The following is a 27,034-nucleotide window of genomic DNA, read 5'->3' as shown; positions in this document are numbered from 1 at the left end:
CCCTTATATATTCCTGTCCCCACTTCTCGGGTCAATCCTTGTTTTTAAGGAGAGTCATATAATCATTCCATAGCTCTGTCTAGTGACCCGCTATGTCACCTTGAACCCGAACCTATCGTCATAAGGCCAGGTTGAAAGCTTAAAATTATTTCTTATTTTTTATTGCTTAAACGTAGCTATCGTAAAAGTCTTGACTATGGTATTGGGGATTTTCCCAGCATTCCAGGCGGGAAATCGCGCTGTCCTTCCATCTCCGACATATCTATCATCGCCGGTCAGGAGATTTCTGCAATTATTGAGCTTCGATCGTACGACAATATGGTCAAAACGTTAAATTTTAGACAGCAATCGCAAGAATTCTAATGGAATTCACGAGAACGAGATAAACGCAAGTTGATTACAAGAGAAAGCAATTCGTATCAAAGCTGTACCGGAAGTTATGTCGAGAAACCGACGTGGTATCTAGCATTTACACATGTACCTGACTTTAAAATCGTTTGAAATAGCAACGTTTTATCGAATCTTTATCGGCGGTGACTACTCAGACTAAAACGATTGCTATTGAAGGAGAACGAACAGAAGCGAGACCAACTGAGAACCGCGCCTTAATGGAAACGAACTAACGACCCGTGGAAACGTAAACGCAGTCACGTACTCGCGGGTAACGATAGACGAGTGACCAATCAATGGTCATTATTTATGGTTATGGATACAACCACGGGGCATGACTGCTTTTCGTACGATTCCGTGGGTCCCGGCAGTTACACCTTAACGAGTGCCGCGGAAAAATGTGAGCGGTTGCTGTATGCGATCACGTAGACCGAATAAAATTCGCGTCGATTCTTTTAATCGACGGAACTTCTGTTGCATGTTCTCTGTGTGTCTCTGTTGTGAGTGGCCGTAATTGTCCCACGGTCGAGCCATTCTTTCAAACGTGTTATTATTGTTGCTTACTTGTGGATTCGAAACGCGTAGTCTGCTTCTTAAGGAATTTCGGTATTGTTCAATCGGCGGAGGAAAAAACGTATTGAGATTCCTTTTGTACGACGTAAAGTTTGATTTATTACGCCGGTTGTTATTTCTAACTTTAATTTAACTTTTGAAAGTCTCGGTGAATTGTTCTTCGATATAGTTTCTTCGTGATACGTTCGAAGGGGACAAATGGTGAATAGAAACTGGGATTGAACGCGTTGCGGAATTCGATTCGTCCCGTTTCCAATTGACGGCAACTCGAAAACAACGAATCGAACTCTGTGCAATCGTAAATCATTATTGTCGTCCCGTTAATTGACATTAGGGCTGATAGGAGGAACGCGATAAATGTCCCGTTTCGTTTCCATGGTTTTATCGCGAGAAACGAAGGGACACGGGCACGCGAGAATGGATAATTGATTATTATTAATGAAATGCTTGTCCACGATCATGCTTTTTTAACCGGTATGTTTTTTCTTTTTTTGTTCTCAGGACGAAGTAAGTAACGAGCCACGACAGTTACAGGCCGTACGTTCGAGTGCTATAGGCGAGACGATTATGACGAAAACGGCACCGGACAAACGTGAGCGTTTTCCAAGCCATTACTGTTCACGCTTGTTTGTGCAAGCTTGCCCATCGGCTGGCGTCCTGCTAAAATCGCGTGGACGCGTGTCACTTTTCCTCAATTCATTGTATATACAAATTACGACATACTTATCGCAAGTATAGTTCGCATATACTTAGCTCGTATCATCAAACTATTTAAATGGTCAATTATTCGGTATATCGGTGAAACTCATATACATTCACAGATTAGTTTCAAATTTTATCAATGTAATCACGATAGCCGTGTTTGATTACAGTGCCAATGAAATTTCAAAAAGTATTCTGTGTTCGTAAAAATTTTCTCTCCTAAGTGTACAAATACTCAAATACTCAAGAAAGAAAGATAACAGTCAATAATTCTAGGAATGGCTGTCTCCTTCAGTGATAGATGTGACATGATCTTGAACATGTCTACCTACTAACTAGGAACTGTATTATCAATTTTGCCCACCTAGCTACAAATTTACTGGATCAAAAATACCGTAAATTCATCTAACGAAGTTTAATAAATAGCTCATCGATCCGTAATTTAATCCTTTTTCTCACAATATCCAGTCATGGCAAAAAGCTACAAATTTGCTGGATCTCAAGAAAGATACTCAAGAAAGAAAGATAACAGTCAATAATTCTAGGAATGGCTGTCTCCTTCAGTGATAGATGTGACATGATCTTGAACATGTCTACCTACTAACTAGGAACTGTATTGTCAATTTTGCCCACCTAGCTACAAATTTGCTGAATCAAAAATACCGTAAATTCATCTAATGAAGTTTAATAAATAGCTTATCAATTCATAATTTAATCCTTTTTCTCACAATATCCAATCGTGGCAAAAAGCTACAAATTTGCTGGATCTCAAGAAAGATACTCAAGAAAGAAAGATAACAGTCAATAATTCTAGGAATGGATGTCTCCTTCGGTGATAGATGTGACATGATCTTGGACGTGTCTACCTACTAACTAGGAACTGTATTGTCAATTTTGCCCACCTAGCTACAAATTTGCTGAATCAAAAATACCGTAAATTCATCTAATGAAGTTTAATAAATAGCTTATCAATTCATAATTTAATCCTTTTTCTCACAATATCCAATCGTGGCAAAAAGCTACAAATTCGCTGGGTCTCAAGAAAGATACTCAAGAAAGAAAGATAACAGTCAATAATTCTAGGAATGGCTGTCTCCCTCAGTGATAGATGTGACATGATCTTGAACATGTCTACCTACTAACTGGGAGCTGTATTATCAATTTTACCCGCCTAGCTACAAATTTGCTGGATCAAAAATACCGTAAATTCATCTAACGAAGTTTAATAAATAGCTCATCGATCCGTAATTTAATCCTTTTTCTCACAATATCCAGTGACGGCAAAAAGCAACAGACACGAAAATGATGTCGGAGAACAGGTGGCCACCATTGGAGACGAAGAGGTCTTAATTCCACGAATGACATTTCACTCCTTAGTCGGTCGCGTTTCCCGTTCGTTTCTGCGAATAGCCTAGCGCGAAACGCGACTCATCTGCTACAACACGAAAACTAACGAGCGTCCGACGTCTCGACGTAAATTACCATCAAATGTGGGTTACGAGTTGCCTTCCTGTGGTCGCGATATTAAACCAGACCCCCTTGGGTCTACGAATATCGTGTGGAAACCAACGATACTCTCGTTGTCCCTAATAACGAAGGCCGATTCAGCATTAAAACTGTCAATCGTGTGCGGATCGAAGTCCCGAGACGAAGCTACACACGTAGCTGGACTCGCAATTCTCGTGAATCAAGAATGACTGCGAGGAGAAGTGGAGAAGGCTGGTCGGTCGGCCGTGTCGACACGCTTAGCCTCGTTTGTCCCGAGTAATGGCCGTAGTCATAACTCAACTCGCGACTTCGAGTCGAGGATCGAGCGCTCGGTTGAGTCGAGGACCTGACTGCAGTCATTTCTGCTTGCTTGACGTGACGCTTACACGCGACCGACCGATCTCGTTCGGCGAATGAGCAGGATAGATCAGATTCACGGAAACGACAAGTCGATCGAGTCGTTTCCCTTCGAACGATCGCGCAACCGATCAAGAAGAAGCAATATCTGCACGAATCGTCTCAGTAGCCTTCGAAAGCGCATCTTTTGTTCGTGCAAACGGACAATCGCTAGGGAATGGTTGGCGAAACTCTGACGATCGCAAATCGTCGTGAGAATGTAAATTCGTTGCTCTCGTATTCGATGGCCAGTGTCTTCGAGTTCTTGCAACCTGAACGTTTCCATCTTTCTCTCTGCTGTTTCTTCTCTTCGACTGTGTGCAGATAGAACCCGATAAACGGATATCAAGGATATCTCTACATTCCTTTAAAATACCAGTATCGAACCTTCGCAGCAGCTCCGTCTTCGAGAAACGCGACACGACAATTTCTATTGAACAGACAGCTACAGACAGCTATTGTCGAAATCACGTGCCTTTCCATGTAGACCGACTGGCCGCTGCTGAACTTTGATTCGATCCAATCCACGCTGATCAAGAAAAACGATATTTATAGGAATAGTTATCGATACCGGTCGAGAATTCCTTTCTTTTGCAAATCTATCTATGTAACAGTTTTCCCAGGTAAAAGATAGTAGGCAACGATGGGCATTTCCCGTTTATGGAACTCGCGAGCTCCCCTGTGGCGAGCGTCTTTAATTACATGTGTTTCCTTCCACGCGGGAGACCAATGAAGCCAATATTTTAATACGAACCGAGGCACAGTGGCGAACGAGCTCGTTCCGCGTACCATCTACTCGAATGTTCTCATCGTTAGCGTATGCTCAACGAGTTTACGTGGCTAATCGGTGGAAATTGGCCGAGCGCCCGACCGCTGTGTTCGTCCTTTTAACGACGCACCCTTTCCTCTATTCTATCGTTACGCTATTTCATAGCTGCGGGTTTATTCTCCTTCAGCGATGAACACGAATGATTATCGATAGTAAATTTGTTGAGATTGATTTAGGACTATACTTGACTCGAAGACTTAAAAATTTAATGTTTGATGTAAGCGAGTGAATTTTTACGCGCGTTATACAGAATTATATAGGGAAACATGTGCGAGTGAACGTACTAGCGGTGGATAATAATTGAAAAATGTGATTCTTACGCACAACTGATCGCACCGACGTGATTTTTCAGAAAAATTCCATCGACTTTTTGATTATAATTTGCATTACCTATTTTATCCTCTTATTTGCCTAAAATAAACTATTTACAAATAAGTCTTCCAATGTAATTCTTAAACAAAACCAAATCAATCTTTGATTACTATTCATACTGTTTATATCGCTGACATAACAAATTACTATCGATTCTGCAGCTTTGTAAAATTATCGCTATTTTGTTGTGTGCATTACTCTGTAATTGTTATGAAAATTCTATGATATTGGCACGAGAACGCTATGAAAATGCTATGAAATCGCTATAAAGCTGATCGCATGAGTCCTAACGGGAAAAATCGAGGACGATGGTTTCCCTTAATAGCGTCACGATTCACGAGCCTCGGGGGCTGATTCCGTAGAAAAATCTGTTTGCTAGTGACAGGCCGGTAGATAGTTTCATTAATGGTGATTTAGAGAAACGACCGGTAGGACTGGTAATTAAAAACAATAATGAAACTCTGAACGCGACGATCGTTAATTAGAATTGATAATTGCAAGTGGTGATCGCGACAGGCCGCGGGACGGCACGAACGTTAGCCAGTATTGAGAAACTGTTCCTGTAGCCGGTCTTGTAGACCCGCGATAAATTTTCCGACTTCTTAATTGATTTCTGCTATAGCCAGAGTAACGCGCTACCTTCCGCAGGTATTTAAGCACTCGACTGCAATACGAGGTTGTCGTGGAACCAGTCAGATTTTCTCGGCCCTCTGTACGTAGATACTTCAGAATGATTTAATTGCAATTTAACTCCAATGTATTTGCACCTAAAAAATTTGGAAAAATGAAATATTACAGTGCATTGGCCTTTCTTTGATATGTTACAGTAAATGTATTAATTCAATAAATTTATTTTCTAGATAATATATGTAGATATTTGACAGATTTCGCGTGTACGTGAATGTGTTCAGAAGCAAGGAAAGTGAAGTTTTAATTAATAAGTGCACACATTTCGATTCTGGTTTAGCATGGTTTGCCAACTAGTAGTTAACACACTTCGTAAAGTGTACCACAAATTATCTAACCAAACGATATTCAGACACATGTACTCTGTTAAATCGAAGTCAATTTTTCCAACTATTAGATCAGTGATTTAAAATATTTAAAAATAATTTTCTCCTTTTCGAAAAGAGCCTTTCATATAAATTCAAACAAATTCAGACAAATCACCGTTGAATCGTATAAAAGTCCTTTATCCAAAAATAATGCTTTCTCTTCCTTCTTTAATCTGTTGCAAACTTAAATAAACCAACTTTATTCCAACCACCGATCTGGCTTCCCGACTTCATTTCATCAACAGAACAGACACCTGCGCGATTGCAAAAATACGTAACTGCCTTTTTAGATCGGTAGTGTCGTAGACGTGGTTGAGCTCGCGGTTTCTCGAGGTATGATCCAGCACCTGTCCCACTTCGGTTCTGGTATAGCTCTCGGTTGTTCCAGAGAGTATCGTTTAATGAATTCTTTGCGTCCCTCCCTCTGCGGCCGTTTCGCATCCGTCGTCGTTGGCAGACGTAATTAAAAGGAACGTGACGCGCAAGTTTAGTGGCGCTTTAAGAACGAGTCGGATCATTGCACGTACGTGGCACCGCGCGATTCATAGTGGTACGACTCACCTCGCGCAGCCCTCGTCGATCGTTGGTTCGATCGCAATCGAGAAAGACTCGACGTCAATCGTGCGAGTCGATCGTGTCCAAGACTCGTAATTATCAAGCCATGCTTTATGATTCCAGCGTTGTACACTGGTAGAATTTCAAATTGCAAGCTTTTCCTCTGCAGAACCAATGGAATGACGAAAATGAGCCTTTAGATGAAAAGAGCGAGGGATAGAGTTTAGATGTGATAGAATCGATAGAGCTTCAGATCGCAAACTTTCTCCCTATACAAGCGATGGAATTATGAAAATGAGTCAATGAGATAGAGCGACGACACATAGAGTTTAAGTATTGTTTAAGTAACATTTCATGAATTTCGTTTCACGCGAGATAGTTGATTACTTTCTATTCACCTTGGGAACGGGAAAAAGTCCTGAAACGCTGTCCTCATCGGTTCACGCCGCTCTCTGCGGGGTTTTGCAAGAACGATCGATAAATTTATGAGGACTTGATCCCAGCGCGGCGTTCCTCTTACGCTCGCTTCTAAGAATCCGTTGGAAACGGTCTCCTTTCTTGGTACGATCCCTACATCGAGTATCTAACTCGTAAACTCTCAAAGACGTTCAGTAATGTTTCCAATACGGCCGACCATGCGACGGCCTCTGCAAATATCCTCGAATGACACGAAAGAAACGCAAGGGGCGTTTCTCAAGCTGGTACCTTCTTTTTCTTCCCTTGATCGACCAAGGGCATAAACCCTTGACAAAAACGTGGCACTCCCTTTGCAAGAACATTAGGATATATGTTTGAATCATGGTGAGATGGCCGAATGATCCAGCGAATCGATCGTTTTTAGTCACACGGAGAGAAGATGATTTCGCTAAATTCGTCAGCAGAGGTTGTCGATGCAAGACGAACTATTTACAAGTTCCATCTTTCTCCCACTTTTTCCGCCAATCTCCGGAATCCCGTGACAATCCATCGATTGCCTCCAAACCAATTCGAAGCGTAGGCCAGGCCCCTCTCGTCTCTCGACTGGCTCACCGCCGATACCAGCTACAATTAAAAGCAACGTGACCAGCGAGCCAACCAGCAAAACTGAAAGAGAACGATCCCGACGGTTTCTACGATTTGTTACGCAAAGGCTGAACGTTGGTTCAGGGGAAACTCTGTTCTTTCTGCGAGAGGCAGGGGCGAGACACAGAGGGATATATGTATTGGTGTAGCTGCGTTTCGAGGATGGAATCGAGTGGATGATGGTACGAAACGACTAGTCGTCCTTCAGCGACAAAACGCTCTCGGCTTCGTCGCCTGGATGACAGGACAATGATGAAGCGGTTTAATTGTTCTCGATCCGACGAGTTTTTCCGTCAATTGAATTACATCGGTAAAATTCTGAGCAAGAAGCGAATAGTTGAGGACGCGTCCCTACGAACCTGGACAGAAAGCAAAAACCAATCAGCGCGCCATTATTCTTCTTGTGCGAGAAATACGTTTAAATATTTGATACGATTCAATTACCTTATCTTGTTTCTTCTGTGATTTATATTATAATCCATTTCATCTGCTAGTATATTTTTCTTCGACACAAGTGTAATAAGTGAAGCAGAGTTCAATGGCTATTTCTTGTAGCATGAGTAATTGGAAAGATAACTATCAGGTGACACAGAGGCAAGATTTGTATGATGCTCGCTTGTCCTTCAATTCATAAATTCTTAGATTGAATTGTTTATCAAGAAACAATTCTGTTTTGTAACGGTAAAAGCACGTTAGCAGACTGAAATTGCGTACCACGCAATGCTAAATTAGAAATTGTAAAACATTTAAACTTAAAATAATCTTATGTACAAGTGAATGTGTAATGAAAATTAATTGTAACGGATTGTCATACAGTGATTAATTTTCCCTTATCCTATTATACTACCCTCATTCGACCTGCAATCCAAACAATGTCTATATCTTATCTTATTTTATCTTTGGGCTGTCTTAAATTTTTCTAGTAATTCAACTTTTTTTAAAATTATGTTATATTTTTTTTTAAATTTGTTCAGTAGCGCGTCTCTTTCTGTTGCTGGTTATTTAACTCTATGAACAATTATAATAAAAAAATTCCAGCAATATAAACTATCATATTATTCCCTTACAAACGATTCAATAACTCTCATTTTCCCTAAAAAAGGGAATCGTCGTCGCAAGATAAACTGTCGTTCCGCTGGAAACACGACAACGACGACAGGTGACGAGAACTGACAATGACTCGCGGCGTTAATCAAGGACGGCAGCGTTGAAGAGAAACGACGCGACGAGGAGAGCGAGGCGCAGCCAGGTCGGTAGCTGACGTCTAACTCAAGGATAGGTCGAGAGGAAATTAGTGTTCGTTCGCGGCCGCACGTCCTCGGTATGCGAGGTACTTTCGGGGATGTACTCACTCTCTCGAGGACGTCTTAGCGTTATTGGTTTTACCCCTCGAGACGCCTACAGCTGTTGAGAAGAGGGGGAGGTTGTTCCTTAAATGGAAAGCGTGCAATGGTGCGAGACAGAGAGAAGTCGAGAAGCGGAACGAGGGTCGAGAGAGCGAGAAGTGGGTTCCTGAATGCCTCTTTCCTGCCACTGACAACGAGACTACTTCGCTTAAGTAATTAGACTGCCGACCGTTCGTTACCTCAGTCATTTCTGAGCAGTAGTACAAGAAACTGGCTGCTGCCCTGTCGCTTTCTCGATCGCTCGTTTTCAGCGTTCTAGAAATTTTTGTGTTTCGCCGGAAGCTCCCTTAAGGCGGCATTTCAAGATGTTATTTTTTGAGCGATCTATAAAATGAAAAATTGTTAAGTAATCGTAGATCGATGGGATTGAAATTTTTTGTAAATGTACGGTCATACCTCGAGAAAATACAGCATAATTTTTATACAACTATCTTTAGCACTATTTAATTTATTACATGTTTTTCACAGTGTGTCAGTCTGATGGTCTCCCACGATTTATATTATTCTATCCAACCGAAATAGGAGAATTAAATATAATTAGAATTCATATAAACGTCGATATAATCCACTAGAACAAAACAAGAAAAATGTATTTTGGCAAAACACAGCACGTATGAAAAGTAAAAATATGATTTTTATCATGGAAATTTTATCTTGTCCAAATGATACATCGCTTTCTTGAAATTATTCTAATTTTGTTATTCATTTGTTATTGAAATCAAATACAGAAAATTAAGAACATATCTTTTTCAACCGCTTTAAACGAGAACATTCCATTATGAAAGAATTCACGAAGCAATTAAGAATTGAAAATTTCCATGTACTAGAATTAAAAGTAAAAAATTACCCATTTTATAAGTATAGCAACGTACGAGAAAATATTTGCACTAACGAAAAGGAAGTTCTAGCGTATCATAGTCATCTTCTGCAATTCTAAAAATAATCGATCTTAAATATCCTGGGTAACGGTCGAGAATCTAAAAAGTAATAATCTTCGTCCGTTTGTTAGTTTCCACGCCTAGAATCATGAATACTAATAACCGCTGTGGTTGGTGGGATTAGTAAATTGTTGAGATTTGTATAAGCACATAGCAGACCGTTCTTCTAATTATGATTCTTCATTCAAAACTTCATATTCCGAACTGGCAATTTTCCAGTTCCTTCAATCAAATAGGATCAAGTGCAGCGTTTAGAAGAAATTGATACTCTTTCGATGGATGCGTATTTTTTCAAGAGCTGATCCGGAACAATAAGTCGTTTCGTATAATAATCATTCTAGATTGTATCTTGATGCTCCGCCTAGAAGATTAATAAAAGCTTTCTCGGTGTACATATACATGCATGCAAGGTGGCAACCATTACGATATTTATAACGAGTTATTAACGTCCAGAAGAACCACTCTTGCGTTCTTCTTGCATTCGAAAAGCATGGTAACGCCTATATATTGTAGTTGCAGCGTCTTATTGGATTGTTCAAGCTTCTGACCAATAAATTGCATCGAAAACAAAAGAAACTCTGGAGCAAGAAAATTTATTCGCTTATTTTCCCAACTTGTATTCCAGTTGCTGTCGCGTCAACTCTAAAACACGATAAATAATCAGCATTATTTAACATAAATGAAAAATAATTGACTTCTTATATATATATTATATAGAAATACCTTTGTATTCGTGTTGAATTCGATGATTACAACTATTCCAGTCTTATTGCATTGATAAAGCCAGCTACCAATAAATTGCATCGAAAGCGAAAGTAACGCGCAAAGTTGCGTTAATTCAAAAACAAATAATCAGCGTAGAGGAAAAAATAATTTCTTATCTCCTTCACCAAAGAATATCTCAAGCCATCAGCCAATAATGTTGGTAGTTCGCTTTGGAATATAACAACAATAACGCGTTTGATTTACGATTAAGTTGTCTCTGTTAACTTCGCATAACCAGTGGTGCAGAGTGCGTGAAGGACTTCTAGCAGCTTCGCCGGACGACGATAAACGGCGAGGAGGACCGTCTACGAAGAGAAAGACTCAGCCTCGTGGACCAACTATTCCTCTCGTCTTGAACGGACGTTTATTTCGTCCGGGAGGTGAGGCCTCCTTCCGAACGAACCTCTCTCGTTATGGTAGAGTTGTACACGAATAGCCAGGGAATAGCAGTTAAGACCGACTAGACAATAAAAGTTGTCGTAAAGTTTGTCACTAAGCGTGCGCGCACGATGCCGCCGCGCCGGTTCGTTAATTTCTCAGATTTATTGGCGCGTAAACTTGTTGAATCAATGTTCTCTTCGACCGCGAAACACCATTATGAATCGTTATGTAAGGCTAATTTTTGATTGCTTTATGTACCCTTAGCGTTTGTTGGGCAGACCTTTGTTCGAGGGGACGATTTAGAGTTTAGAGGGATGCGAAGGTCGATGGTCGTTTCTAACAGAAGCGAGTCTCAGCTCGGTGTAATATTTGTAATTGCACAAAAATATTCCTTTCCTTGGACATGTACTTTGTTGAAAATCTTTTGAAGAATAGAACCTTTTACTACATTTATTAAATGTTATTGTTTGTTGTTGAAACCGTCGAATATATTTAAAAATAATAAATTAGTATACAGACTATATTGGCTGAGACGCTCGTACAGTGAATAAGCCTATACTCGTCGATAACTCGGTAGATAACTCTTGATAACTCTCAGATAACTCGTCGATACTGAACTCTTTTTGGTTGCGTCCGTTTATTTATACTGGTCGGGGGAGAGCCGGAAAATTCAAATTCGTCTTCGTTCGACGGTTGCACGTAGCAGCGACGTTGTTTTGCCTGCAGCTTATTTATTCTTACGTTACATATATCCTAACGATCTTGATACTCCGAGGCAAAACAACAACATGATTTGAATTGTCTTCTACTCCTCTACCTTTTACAATACAATGGAACCTTTTACCGCCATTTATGTTTCATCCGTTTCATCGCTTATTGTTATTTCAATCAGTTCGTATCTTGGTTTCTTATTCGGTTCTTTTCCAAACTGTGTACGAGAGCAGTGGACAGATGGAGAACTGTCCTAATTATATTTCGTCTTCATCGTGAAATATGATCGGTCATTCTAATGTTAACCCTGGCAAGTGACGCTTGACTTTAATGGTCAGGCGTAGAATCTATTGTTTCGGTCTACCTTCTGCTTCTGACTCGAAAGCTACATCTCACGTATATAAATATTTGTATACGTAACATTTATCTCTAACATTTTTAGACTCATATTTAAGGGTACATTGCACTCTCATTAATAACGAAAATTTCTACGACCTATGTTCATGATTGTACAAGAGAATGTGTACTTATTAATGCATTTTTCTTTTAAAAATTATTCAAATTTGAAGGAAGAAATGTTTAATTTACAAAGAAGACGCGAACCAATTTCCACCACTGGTCGACACCTGGTTAAAAGATGATACATAAATACATTCTCTAATCGTTAAAGAAAAACTTAACTTATCTTAGCTTCTTAGATTTATATTAAATTATAATACTGTTATATTAACATTTCTTTCTTATACATTTAAATCTCCTAACCGCAATAATCCCAATTCTTCAGCCACTTCGACAGATATCAGCTGACGATAGGATCCTACCGTGTTGCAGGTCCACGAACGAGGAGGGTGAAGAGGTCGGACGGCCGTGGCAATGGCGGCACACCCGAGGAAAAGCGTCCGCGGACCGCGTTCAGTGGCGAACAATTGGCCAGGCTGAAGAGGGAGTTCGCGGAGAATCGATACCTGACCGAACGAAGGAGGCAACAACTCTCGAGGGATTTGGGTTTAAACGAGGCGCAGATCAAGATCTGGTTTCAGAACAAGAGGGCGAAGATCAAGAAGGCCAGTGGCCAGAAGAATCCTCTCGCCCTTCAGCTGATGGCCCAGGGTCTTTACAATCATTCGACGGTGCCTCTAACGAAAGAGGAAGAGGAACAAGCGGCGGAACTCCAAGCGAAATGACGACAATAGGATCGATCGAATAATTGAAGCTAAACTTATCGACGAGCTCGTTCGACGTTTCGAGATCTTGTAAGAACTCTCATTTCTCGCGTCGAATGTCGATCGCGAGAGAATGAAAACGTGTCGTTGATAACATATCTGGTGAACCGTGAAAACGGGAGTGGTTGTATGAACGCGTTAGTCTTAGATAATTTAACGTTCCTCCCGTAAATTTTGTACGAAAGATCGTCATCGAGACCACAGCCACTTGCGCTCCAAAGATTGTACATCTACATTCTATTATCGATTTCCTGAAATTCGAAAATGATTGCATAGTCAAATTAAGATTAACTTAGTCGGTTGCCTTTGTTTCTTCTATGTTTAAAAATTCGGATATTTATTTCGTGGAAAAAAAATTCAATGCCACCGACCGAATATTTAAGCGACTGCTGAACGAATTTTTGTAATTCGTTGTCTTAGAGCTTCCCATTTAACTTGAGACCGATAAAACCGCGACGCGACGTATCCTGCGACAGGAAAGCTCATGAGTTACCGGCGTTATGAATCGAATGATGGTGGTCGTGCGCGCGGCGATCGCAACGATAGCTATCATTCAACATCGTTTGTAAGGGAGGAATTAGCACGTACGTTCCTATATCACGAATAAAAATGTCGTATTTAGAACCAGGGGAATGAACGGAGTAATCGATCGATCGTCGTGATTACACGCGAATCGTGTAAATCATGGTGAAATGGGTTGTACAGTGCCATTTGTACAGTTTTTTCGCGAACACAGTAGATCGAAAAAAAAAACGAATAGAAGTCATCGTTCTCTGATAAAGGAACCAGTATTCGAGGGAGAGACAAAGAGAGAATGAAGATACTTTAACCAAGGACAAGTGTGACAAGTTTGTATGAGAGGAAGTTTGCATGAGAATGAGAGTGAAAATGTAAAGTCCTAGTTTCGTTTCGTTAATTTATTGTAAAAATGTAAGATATCGTACGATTGCGACGTGCAATAGAAAACATTATACATATATGTATGTATGAAGAAGAGTAAATAGAAACAAAGTATATGTATAGGTATATATATATATAAATATACATATATATACGTATATGTATATATAAAAAAGATTGATATAAATTGTCGTGTAAATAAAGTGCAACTTAGCGAGAACGTCGTCTCGATAGACTGTTTAAAAATAACTTAGTTATTTATTTACCTATGCTAATACGGAAGGCTCGATACAATATCGGGCACTTATACCTTGTAAGAATTATTTAAAGATCGAATTAAATATTCCCACTATCATGAGCCACGTATCAACGTATACTTGTTCTATCTTCAACATCCATCCTGTTCCTTTGCTCCTAGATAATTCCTTGATTGTATGGTTTAGTCGCCGGTCAGGATAAACCTTATTCAAACGTTTGTACAAATACACCGACGATGCTGCGGACTGATAAATAGTCGATTAAATAATTACGCGGCACCAATGAACCGAATTATCCAAGTAATTAACGGCGGTTCCGTTTCTAATAAGCGAATAAGATACGGCCCTTTTTTACAAGATCAAAGGCTTCGACTTTGCATGAGATAGCAATATACTGAAACTTGGAATTTGATGTTTGCTTATAGATACGGGGCATATTAAACTTAAAAATTCTTTTCAAGAACTGAATTACACTAGGCTAAAGACAAAACTAACAATTTTAACAAAACTAACAAAACAGTACTTTAAACGTACTCCGATAGATGATGTCAACATTAAAGTTCAATAATTCACTAGTTTCCTCAGCAGTCAATCTACTGTCTCAAAATTAGGTCCCATTGAAGAGATAAGTTGCATTAAAATCCTCGTTGTAAACCATCAAGAATCGACCCTGGTCAAAATTTAATTTCGGAACAGTATTTCATAAAAATTGTATACTCCAAGTTTACATATCTGTGCATATTGAAATAACATTTCAGTTTTGTAATAAGTGGTATCAATGATTATTAATCAAAGATACAAACGTCCAGTCAATATTGTATAGAGTTCCTAATAATATAATTATAATTCTACAAAGTTCCAACTATTTACTTAAGTAAACTATGATAAATAAAAGGAAATTAAAGTATTTCCGTTCATAAATGGGAAAGGAAACTGAAAATCCACCTTAATGAGGAAAAAATAAGAAAAGAAATGAAAGAGAGCAAACAATCTCGATAAACAATCCAATTAAAAGATCTCTAAAGAAGAAACGAGAGACAAGGTGATCGCGATCTCAAGACATTAACGCGGCGGAATCGATCGATGCTGTGAAAGCGGTACTAGACGCGAGCTAATTAACACCGGGAACGGAATCAATCGAGCCAGATGTTTATCGAAATTTATCGGCGCGACACTGGCGAACCGGTGGGTAGGCGAGAGAGAAAGACAGTGGCGAGAGGCGATCGGTGTCGGGATAAAAGGTTTCGGGGCGGGTCGATTCACATTCAGCATTTGGCGCATGCTTCCACCCTCGAGTCGTATTTCAGGCCCGTGCAAACCCTATGAAAAGCCCCTCCTGCCGGCGTGATATCGATTGATTTACAGTCGAAAGGTGGCCATCGTTGATATCAAACCAGCCACGCCTACGTTTATACCGTGAACGCGATATGCGTGTGTTGCACGGTGAGTGGTGTCGGTTAACGCACTTTATACATCATTTAACCTCCGCTAGCGTTGTTTCAACCTCCCTTGTTACGTCTCTCCCACGAATCGTTCAGAAGATAGGTCGTAGACGATCCTTGCAAGTATGAGAAACTCGCGACGTTTGTACGAATTTGTCCCTGAAAATTGAAAATTCATAGTAGAGTCGAAGCTTTTAAGTCAACTTACCGATGAAAAGTTGAAATCATGTTGAAGTTAGATAGCCATCGTTAGGGTCGGAAATAAGAAGATCGAAGATAGAGTTCGTCGACGTTGGAGAATAAATAATTTCATTGGTTTCTTCGTGTATTGGTGTGCCCATTTTTCTTTTTCGATAATGGAGCCCAAAGGTTGTCGGCCAAGGATCGTCCAGGATGTCCGAAGGATCAGCCTCGCTTTCGGGAACGTACCTGGTAAGTAATAGACGACGTTAACGTACCGATGCCGACGTCGTGATGACTAATAAGCGACAATTATTTCTTTTTACAAGAACTGATGGTCGGAGACGGACAGAAGTTGAGTACCTGAACCATCCCGTAATATTTCATCAGTTGAATTTAAACGATATCTCGTGAACATCAAACGTAGGCTCAACTCCATCGATTCTCATAAATTCGATTACTTACACGTACATTCTGAAATAAGGCATTGTAATTAAACTTGACAACCTTAAAGTGAGTGTAAATCATAATATGCAATAACAAATATTTCGTGCAGTATGTCCTTCGCATGCGACGTATACGTAAAAATAAATATTTGGCCCTGTTTGTAATGCGATACGTCACTTGTAAGTCATGGAAATATTCGATGCTCGGCACCTAGTAACGCTTGACTCCAAAATATATTGTCGATTGCTCGGAATCGGGAAGAAAGGCCGGCAACCGATACGTCCCTGTCAGATTATAATCGCGCCACTTGACAGACTCGCGCTTCTGTCTGTCCGGCAGGCGTACATGGCCCAAGTCGAGACTACTTATGGGTGAAGCGAGCCGCGAAGCCACACAAACGGTTCTTGGTGGCTCCTTTGTCCCGGAATCTTTACAAATGAGATACAACCAGGGAGAAAAGTCAGAGGCACGTGAGGAGGCAGCAAACATTAACCCTGTGACCGACCCGTTCGACATTCCTGAGCAACCGTGTGCGCCTTCTGTAACGCGGCGGGGACAGGAACCAGCCTTGGGAGCTTCGAGCCTCGAAATTATGCATCCGTCTCGAGAACCGTCAGCATACCGTGATTCATTTCACGTTGACGTATACTCCGCCACTTTGGAATAGTCGATGAAACGAATAGGGATTAGATGTTGACCGTAGATGCTGGTGTTACCGATTGAAACGTTGATGATGCGCGTTAAACAGATGCGGCTGGAATAATCCCTGAATCGTTGGGAAACAAATGGTTTCCGTTTCACGGGAGTCGCACGATTTGATCCTCGTGAAAGACAATTCTGTTTCGTCGTTTCAACGTATGCGTGTTTCCCTTTTATGCATGCAACACGCTGCATATTACCTGGTTCGCTCGAACTGTTTAGAAAAAGAACCAGATGCAAATTCGTCGGAGATTACCGGTCAGTTTGGTTCGGCCTCTGTTTACATACGAGATCAGCCCAATAGAACGAGCCGATCAGGAGGCAGTGGTATCGGTTTATCTTGCGTCATAAATCGCAGGCAAATCGCGCGTGGGCCATGGGACTCAATAAAGTAATGCGGAAGGGAATTATTGAGCCTGTTAATCAGCCGTAAATAACGTCCTAGAATTCTCTAGTTGCGCGCCTCGGACACCAGATAAGCACCTAGAGAAACGGAAAAAAGTGAAAATGGTTTATAGATAAGGGGACGTGCGCTATCAATCGACGTTGCACTTACCGTGCTTGCATACCTCTCGACGCGTTCTTGGCGTACCATTGATATATTCGGACGGCAGCTCGCAGCTTTCGTCTGATCGTATCTTAATTGCATGATTTTTCACAAGATTGTAGGTATTTATTGGTTTATTCCGCTTTTCGTTTTTCTTCGTTATCCTCTTGTCTCTTTATCAGTGTATTATATTCACGATCATTTCTTTTGCTGTTATTTTGTGGAAGTTGTACATAAAAGATGATGTCTAATCTCTAACTCCGTTTCGAAAATTTGTTTGTTTCTCTAAGTTCCCCAATTTTTTTCTATATATTCAAAAAGCTTAATCCTTCGATTTGTTCCATTATTGAAATCGCCACCCGATAGGGTGGTGCGGCGGGTCAGCTACGCAGGATTAAGAGAAGGATAATAATTCGTGGCGACCGTGAGAGATCGGTAGACCGAGATCTTCAAGGATGATCGTCGTTAGTGAACGGAGCATTAGTCGTACGGTAGCCGATGCCGATGGATACGCTCCACCGTCAGTGGGGAGCCAACGTGGAAAGCAGCGTCGGGAGATCTGATGGTGACGGGTATTAAAATTAATGGTCAACCGTGCACGCTGACGTGTCACCTTATACCTCCATGCGTCATTTTGATTGACCAATAAATTATCTCGTGGAAGGTCTCGCGCGTGCTTGACCATCGCTGTTCTCGCGGTTCTTTGCTCATTCAAGTAAAAGTCTGACCGTTGTGTAATTTGTTGGTCGTTTCACGCGGTGAAACGAAGGCATACTTTTACGAGCTTGAGGAGTCGATAAGAATCTTCGTAGAAATTTCAAATAAACATCAAGGTATCTCTTAGTACATGAAAGATGTGCATAGACATTTTATTGAAAATTTACTGAAAATCACGAAATTAAACCGAAGGGTGGATTACACAAACACATCAGTACTTGATTGTTATATGCACATCAGAACATAACTTAAAAGTAGAATTATGAATATTAAAGCTAGGTATGGTAGTAAGTTAGGGTTACTTGTGTCAATATCTTCAACATCTTAAAATTTAATTTTTAATTTTGCATGGAATAATCAAATGAAATGTGATTAATCTTGGATATAATAAGGAAAGAATGAGAAAATATCATACATGCTTATGCATGAGAAAATGATTCAAATAACCCTATGGTAGCCTATATATATAATAACCCTATTTGAATTAACAAGGATATACCACGTCAGTTAAAATAATGTGTTTTCAAATGTAAGTCGTACAAATTGTTGGTAAACAAAATAATTTGGCGAATTACTTAGCTTGACTCAAATATCTCTCCCTTATCCTATAGCAAGAGAATCAATGTGCAGGTTCAATAATAATCTCTTGGCGACACGACGGTTCATTCGTCGCATGTATCGAAACAAACGGACAGCAGTTTTGCTTGTGACAGAGTAACAATAACGAACTCTCTGTCTCGTGAATTTCCCCGAAACAGCTTGAAGCAGGCTTTAATGGCTTAATCCGCATGTTCCGGCAACTCGATGTGTGGGCCAGCGGGTCGATGGTCCCCTTTGAAATTTTCTTTTGCTGCTGGTCCCCATGGAAGGCGCGTTACCGGCCACCGATGGGACAAAACTCGAGAGCGCTGCCTTGTTTTTAGTCGCACCACAGGCCAAATGACCGGGACGCGGCACTCTCATGCATGAATGCAACGTCAGCTGCCATCCCGGGATATAGCGAACTCTTCATTAACCGTGCAAGGGGTTACGGAGAACGAAACGTCGTCTTCGCTCGTGAAATGGTTCCCTGATCCTTAATATTGCTACTACGTCTGCCGCCAGTAAATCTGAATTTTAATTGGACCGCGATAACATATGGGTGATGAAAGCCATGATGTATCCGAGAGTAATAAGAAAGGTTGTCATCTTCTGTATAAATCTGTAGTTGTACGTTTTTATCGTCATTTGAACTTCAATGTTCAACCTGAAAAAAAGAAATTCAAATGAAAATATGAACAATTTAACGATTTCTTAAGACGAACACTTACAGTAAGTGATATCACATAACTTATTTCACAAACATATTTACGAACAGTATGTAAAAAAGATGACAAATAGACAACAAACTGTTCATGTATTGTTTGCGAGTATTCAAATTCAAGTGAAGAAGTATTAAGGTGACAGCACTAAGAGACACACTTTCGTATTACGTCTACAGATTTCCTCTTATGAAATCGGGTCCAATCTATTCTAAACCATCGTTACTATCGATCGACACGATGCTCAGTGTGAATAGAGAAAGATACTGGTAAGACGATTCCGGACTGTCGACGATCCAATCCCCGATTCGGTGACTTTAACGAAAATTAAGTGAGATAGGTCCAGACGGGCCAATGCTTTTTGACAGCGGTCAAACTCTCTGCGGGGATCATAGGATCGGTCGACCGGTATTTAGTTTCCTAGTGTCATGTCCACCTTTACGCATCCGCGCCTCTCGACAAGTCCGAACTCCAAACATGTCTGGCCGTGGATACTCTCGCGCGTCACAGCTCTATTCGACAATCGGAACCAGTTTTAAAACCTAAGCCACGCCAACTTTTATGGATTATAGAGAGGTCGACCAGGGAAATTATAAGGAGCTGTCTTGTTTTCCAGTTAGTTCCAATTCTTCCTTAGTTCCAATAGTTCCAATTCTGAAATAGTTTCGTTTTCATTAGCTTGTTTAATTTCATTAGTTTGCAGATAAATTGGAGTACAGTTACTTTGCAGCTGCACTAATCAAAAAATCAATTTGAAATCCAGTTCTATTTGAATTCGTCGAAGTCAAATTGTAACTGGAATTTATATAAAAAAGATTCATTAATTCCCCGCCCCCCATTACCTATTTCATTAATTCATTTAAATAAATATCGATAAGATAAATGAAGTTCTACTGTATTCCAATCTTTAATAATAGACAATTTAAAATATCTAAGAGAAGATCCTCTTAAAGCCTATGCAAAAGTTTTCTTCGGGTTGCACGGAGCAAGTTCGCCGTTCTAATGAACCGCAGTTTCGGTCTGTTATTCGTGATCTCGATAGAAATCTGGACGGTTGTGCAAAAATTCGTGTTAGATCGAGGAACGACGAGAAACGAGAAGGAATTCCCGAATCCGTGGTAGCCTATAGGTGGATGAGTCACCACCTTCGGGATCGAGCGTAGAAGGTAAAGAGCCGCGGCGAGCAAGAGAGGAGAAACGAGAGAAAAACGAACATGAGAGGAGCTGAAGAGAACCTTCAAGTGGTGGGGACATCGTGGTAGAGTGGTGGTACCGGTTGGAAAGAGTGGAAAGGGAGAGGTGGGATTCGAACCGCGGGACCACACACGACGCTCCACGCGTCTGCGACTCGGTTACATTGCTTAATTGTAAACGGCCCAGTGGTTCTCAAGTTCTTCTCTCAGTTTATACATTTTAACTCTTCTCAAGTTATTTTAAGATAGAAATTCTAATTTCTTTGCGATTAGTACGTTCGTTGCTACATGCACTGCTCTTCAAACACTGTCTAATTGGACAGCAATTTCTATATCGTTACCGTTACAATTTCTGCGAAATAAATTCAAGAAATAGAATAGAAATTCTAATTCCTTTACTGCGTACTAAATGTTCCGTTCTTTACAACATTAATTAATTTTGGAACAATTTTTATATCATTATCAATAAAATTTTAACGTCGAAGAATTATAATAAAGTACCAAAAAAGTTATGTTTTTGTTCATTTTGAAACTAAAGAACCAACGATTATGTTTGTAATAAAATACTAGAAATTACAAGATAGAAGGTAAACCCCCTTAATGAATACAAATTAACGAGGAAATTTCAATTCATTCAAGAAAAGAAGAAGTCATCAGTAAATGGCCATTCGTAGCATTTGTTAATCAGAGTTGTAGCAGGTGTTTATGAAGATTTTAATCATATTCGATGGAGAAGAATTCGAGGAGGGCTCGCGTCAGAAGTATTCGGGCAATGATAACGAACAAGAGTTCAGAAGCCTGATTTCTTATCTGCAACATCGTTAATGCCATCGATTGTTCCCTTGCGGCGCGGCGGTTCCAACTAATTAAAACCAGAGTCTCATCGAGTCTTCTTCGTTCTCCTCTTTTACCTCGTGGCTTCCGCCGGTCGAGTTGTGACCTCTCCCTTTCCTCTACTTTTCGGCATTCCTCAAACATTATTCCGTCCTTCTTTCTTGGATGTCTAGTGTCCGCTTAATAGGCTTACATAACGTTACTAAGAAAGGCCTCGGCAAAATTCATTTTACTTTAATGCGTGCACGGAATAACGTATCTATTTACCTAAATCCCACTTGGGATATGCATGATTCGTTTAAACGATTTTATTGCTGAATAGTCCTTAACCCATAGAGGCTATCGTCGATAATAATTACGGTAATTTTATCGTAAGCAAAATTTCAGTCCGTACATACCTTTTTATTTTACAAATCGATGAAATCAAACTAATGCAATTGTATTATTATCCAGTATTAGATGAAAAGTAGGAAAATTATTGCATGCAACAATTACAAGTAGCATTCCGATTATACGCTTATAGGACGATAATATTAAACTAAAATTTACATCGCGTAAAATTTAAGGATTTGTTTTATGATCCTTTAAAAATAATGCAAAAATATAATATATAATCTTTGATACATACGTAGAACGTTTTTGTAAACGTGGAAGAAAGGACAGGCAACAGAAGATTTCTTCAAATCCCCTTGCTTGTGTAGTATCATTATCTTGAGGAACCTCTGAAATCCCGTCAGCGATGCTGTCAAAGATTCCCAAGTGATTTTCGACTTCTTTTGTTAAATCTTGCCTGAAACATTTCGAATAATACCATTAGATATGATATTTTATTCGATTCTTAAAATCGAAATCAAATCATATCCTTGTGTTGTAATATAAACGTCGTTATAGCATCGACAACTACATCAACGTTTCATTTATAACAATATTTTACAAAATTACATGTGTGATAAATGTGATCAACTATATAGCATTCACATTTGAGACGAAATTTAAATATATTTTGCAATTTACTGTTGTTTATATTATCTTGTCATAATAAATTAATTTATAGAAATAAATCATTTATCTCTTGAGGATTGAATATTTATATTGGATAGTGAAATTGAGAAATTAATAAAAAATGAAGTTGATGAGTGTGGCGTCTAAGAGACACATTCACGGCGATATTCTTATTAATGGTTATGTGTATTAGTCGATGTAAGAAGAAATAGCAAACTATTATTATTATTAAGTTGCTAGTCGTTATTGGTTATATGTCTTATCTGATATAGAAAGAAATTATGAAGTAAAATGAGTCACATACTTGTTGTTTGTATGTTTAGATCTCCAATCAATTGGTTATGTCGATTTCGCTAGCGTCGTGAATTCTGTGTTGTTGACCAACCGACATGATTCTCCGCAGCGTAGTAAATTTTCCTCGACTGCCGCCGCCTCGAGCATCAAAAATAACTCCAACAAATTTCTGAAATCACCTGCGACAAATAATAATTAAACTGTCAGACTCTTAAATAATTTTGAGCAATTAAGAAATTTACGCACACTCTCGACGTTTACCACCTGACAGACGTTCTGCGCATCCTTCTGCGCATCCTTCTGCGCAATTAACGTTCCAAAACGCGTCCTCAATCAAATTACCTAGACTTTTGCCTGAAATACAGCGTACTCGTATATCAGTGTGTTTGTTACGTGAAGTCAACAATAGTGGACTCGCGAGATGACGATACCCAATCAAACGAAAAAGTATAACACGATACACCATATTAAAGTTTACTCCCATCTCGCAGTAATATCATTACAATCTGCATCGTTTATTATCCGTTAATATAAAATATGGTCTACTAGTAAGTATATAATATTGTAGTAGATACTTCTTAACGATTCATATATCAATATGTTTATTTTCATGAAGTGATATCAAACACGTGAACACTAACGAAAGATATAAATATCTTCGATATTCATTTTTACAATTGTCATTGTCTCGGTATACGTGAAGACAATGCTATCGATCTCGTGAAGTAACCCGGTTAATAGTGAAAAATATAATACAATAGATCGCGTTAACATCTTCGATATTTATTGTTGTAACTGTCAGTATGTTCTTTTACGTAAAGTGACAATACCGGGAAAATAATATAACACGATAAAGTGCATTAACATCTTCGATATTCACTTTGCAACCCTCGCGATAATATCGTTGCGATTCGACCAATAGTGATTCGCATCGTCCGTCATATGTACGTCACAAGATACGGTCTGCTCGTATATTAGTGTGTTCGTTCCTTCAGTAATATCGAAGTGAATAATATCAATAATAACCTGTGAACTGATAATACGTTAAACGAAAAGTATAACACACTAGATCGGATTAGCATCTTCAATATTCTCAATACCCTTTCTTCAATATTTTACAATATATCTACTATGCATTTACTGTATTATTCTTTTCGATCTCATGACAATATCGATGCGATTCGACTAATCGTGACTGACACGATTATCATACGTCGATAACAACGTCACACAGTGCATACAATGCGGCGTTGCGATCAATTAAAGTAGCACCAAAAAGAAAACGCGCGTAATAAGCGAATTCGATGAAAGTGCAAAGTTGTGTCATTAAATCGAGGAGAACTATGCCTTGGAGATTAACGCTAGCCATGGATTATGGATTCGTCACGCAGTCAACGGTGAGTGCTCTTTTACAACCTCCTGTTTATTGTTTACAATTTTCTTGACAGTCCGCGAGATAAATGTCCGCCAAAGGGGCCAGGGAACCAACGCAGTAAATATGGCGTGCGTGCATTTTCACGTGCTTTCGGTACAGTTATAGCAACGTTTCGCTTTCGTTCTTAATTTACGGTTTACGATCGTTTACGATATAGTGCATCGAAAAAATGTTCGCTGTTTGAACTTTTGAGTAGATGATAATTCTTTTTGACGTTTTGAAGACAAGAAAATGACGCTATCGTTTTTTCAAAGTAAAGAATGTATATAATATAACATATATAAGACATATTGAACGTGTAGATCCTTCTCCTTTCACTGCAACATATTCAAAGAAATTTCTGTCATCTTGTCCTTCAATTCGTGTTTTTTATAAAAAAAGTTCTTAGTCACGACTCGGGCCACTTTCTAGGTTTGTCTCTGACCCTACAAATTATAGCTGTCCATTTATCGACACCTACACGTTCGTGTATTCAGTTTGTCTAGACGCGAACAAAATTTTGAAGCGGTCCGCCATTTTTGATAAAATGGAGCATTGTAGGGCTTGTATCAAAGAGTACAAAAGACTCACTAGTACTTTTTAACAACCAATTCCACTAGAAACAACTACACACATATTTAAAATAGAAAGTATTACTAAAATAAGATAGTTAATGCTTCCACAGCTTTAACCCGTAGACAAGATAATAAATTCACCAGTACCTGTTAAAAATGGACTTCCACTAAAAAAGCATTTAGACAATATACTTGTCTCCAATTGAGCCATATTATCAGAATAAAATTCTTAATGTTCCCAGAATTTCAGCTTTTCAAAAACATAAGAAATTTACCAGTATTGTTAACGATAAATTTCTACTATGAATAAATGAGTAATATTATTTGACTCGAAATGAATTATATTACTGAATCAAGATTCTTAATGTACTCACAGTTTCTATCCTTTAAAAAAGTAACAAATTTACCAGTATTTCTGAAGAATCGAGTTTCGGTAAAAAAAAAGAACCAGTTATAAAATATACTTGACTTCAATTGAACCATTCTACTAAAACAGAATTCTCAACGTATTTACAGTCTCAATCTTCACATTTAAACAATTTATACTACCTTGACACGATTAGTCATTAACCTAATTAGTATCATTCAAAGCTCCAAGTCATCAGAATCAAAATACTGTATGTATCTATATTTCAAAGAATCTAAACTAACCGTAACAAGAGCAGGCCAACTACGAAGGCGAGTAGTGAAACGAGAGACGTAAGCGCCGGCGCCCTGGCCGTCAGGTTTCGTCGACGCAGATTCGTCGTTAGGATCGACGGGCGTATCGAAGCCGGCGCGGCGCGGCGCGGTCTGATATCAGCCACGGCGAATGTCTTCGGGGTGGCTAGTAAGTCGCGTGTGACGGGAGGGCCACCCATGTAGCTGTTGTTCGCTCGCATCTATCATGGAGCCACCTTCTTTTCTCGGCAGCTTAAGCCCCAATAAAAGCCCCCGGTTCGGCCTGTGTCTCCGGATCGAGCAAAAAATCGACCATTATCTCGCGAGTTTCTCGACCGGAGCCACCGATGGATCCGAGTTACTCGGCGACCTATCCGTTTCGATTCACCCATCGTGATTCACTTCTCCTAATATCATTCGGCCCGACGATTTTTCTTCCTAGCGTTTATCGTGCTTTCCGTTCTTCCGCGTCCCACATTCTTGTTAAATTCCAACATCGTACAGCCAGAAACGGACCTCATTTAATCCTAACCAGTGATACGTACATTTTATGGCTTGTGATTTAATGTCTGATGAAGTATCAGGCTCTTATTTAGTAAGACAGTATGGGACGTAATCATTCCCAGTTTTAGCATGATGGAACAAGACGCTCGTTTAATGGACGTACTAATAGAGCAAAAGATAATTGTTTACCGAGTAGCCAAAGACGAAGAAAAAAAAAACACACGCATATACTGGTCCTTGGAGAGTTAATCGTCCAAGCACAGAAGATTCGTAATTACCTGCGATACGTTTGGACTCAAGGCTGAGTTACATACGGTTTCGTACGATTCTCAATTACCTTTGAAACTCGCGATCCCTCTTCAGATGGCGGATTAACGATGCACGCTAATCGCAAGCAGGTGTTTCCATCGTGGATACTTAGAAGTCTTGTGCATACCGTGGATCTCTTCGAAAAAGGAATCGTAGAACTTTTTGCTCTCGGTGGTGATCGTTACACTAGCGATATCGTTTCCGTTGGTGTCGAGATCGAACGGTAGCATCGGGGTTAATTAGCGCGGTTCGCGATACACATGCACGCGATCGTGTATATACAGACACATTCGAGTGAAGGAGAACGCTCGTTAACCCAGATTTTCGCGATATACTATATATAGAGTGTCCCTGTGAAATGATTATTTCGATCGGGAATTGCGACTTCACGCTTCGATTTCGCACCGACCGCGACGCCGACTTTCATCCAGCCGCCTTCTTTTCATGGCGACCACTGGCTCGTGGTGTTTCTTGCTTTTGGAGTTGGAATAGCTCGAAGTTCATCACTTTTATGGTTATTTTAGAATGTTTTGTCGATGTTCGAGGCAATCGTGCGATAAAATTCTTCGCTCCAGTTGCCACTGTATACGAGCCGTGTTAGCGCTTCACATCAACAGAGATTGAGTTATAAAACACAAGAAAAGGACAAATAATGGATACTGCATGATTCATGATTCATCTTAATTTTGTATCAATAACCGTTGACAAAATTTCCTTACAGACAAAATTATCTATTCAGAAGAGAAGCTATTCACAATATACCTACAACCTCGAATTAACTAAATGAAGAATGCTTCCCACAATCGTACAGATCTAAACCCAACAAACTGCCCACATTCATTTTCTCCGCAACCATTCTCTAATCAACAATCGCAACAACGTGTTCCGCAAGTTACATTCAAGGTTACCGAAC

The 27,034-nt window shown here is 39.7% G+C and overlaps 1 protein-coding gene and 2 long non-coding RNA genes across 4 annotated transcripts in view; 2 read left to right on the top strand and 1 right to left on the bottom strand.

Moving 5' to 3' along the window:
* LOC126869842 (uncharacterized) overlaps positions 1-27,034 on the top strand; it is a 210,896-nt gene that overhangs the window by 66,005 nt on the left and 117,857 nt on the right. The window lies entirely within an intron of this gene.
* Positions 1,079-14,104, top strand: LOC126869830 (homeobox protein E60). Its single transcript, XM_050626901.1, has 2 exons — positions 1,079-1,555; positions 12,455-14,104. Exons 1-2 carry the CDS (start codon positions 1,531-1,533, stop codon positions 12,805-12,807), a joined length of 378 nt encoding a protein of 125 aa, XP_050482858.1. The 5' UTR covers positions 1,079-1,530; the 3' UTR covers positions 12,808-14,104.
* LOC126869839 (uncharacterized) lies at positions 13,732-23,305 on the bottom strand. Of its 2 annotated transcripts, XR_007691025.1 has the most exons (7): positions 22,906-23,305; positions 22,670-22,838; positions 21,992-22,153; positions 17,328-19,990; positions 16,250-17,254; positions 15,989-16,099; positions 13,732-15,874 (listed from the first exon to the last, which is right to left on the bottom strand). It is a non-coding gene; the product is annotated as an uncharacterized LOC126869839 (long non-coding RNA). The 2 variants fall into 2 exon arrangements; XR_007691024.1 differs by having other exon boundaries at positions 15,989-17,254.

This window comes from Bombus huntii, chromosome 9 (genome assembly GCF_024542735.1).
Source record: "Bombus huntii isolate Logan2020A chromosome 9, iyBomHunt1.1, whole genome shotgun sequence".
NCBI lineage: Eukaryota > Metazoa > Arthropoda > Insecta > Hymenoptera > Apidae > Bombus > Bombus huntii.
Note: the sequence above shows the minus strand (reverse complement) of the source record. Positions and strands in the feature narration are given on the sequence as shown.

Coding starts and splice junctions, on each gene's coding strand:
- LOC126869830 (XM_050626901.1), top strand. CDS start 1,531: ATGACGAAAACGGCACCGGACAAAC. Junction 1,556..12,454: donor GAAAACGGCACCGGACAAAC/GTGAGCGTTTTC, acceptor ACCGTGTTGCAG/GTCCACGAACGAGGAGGGTG.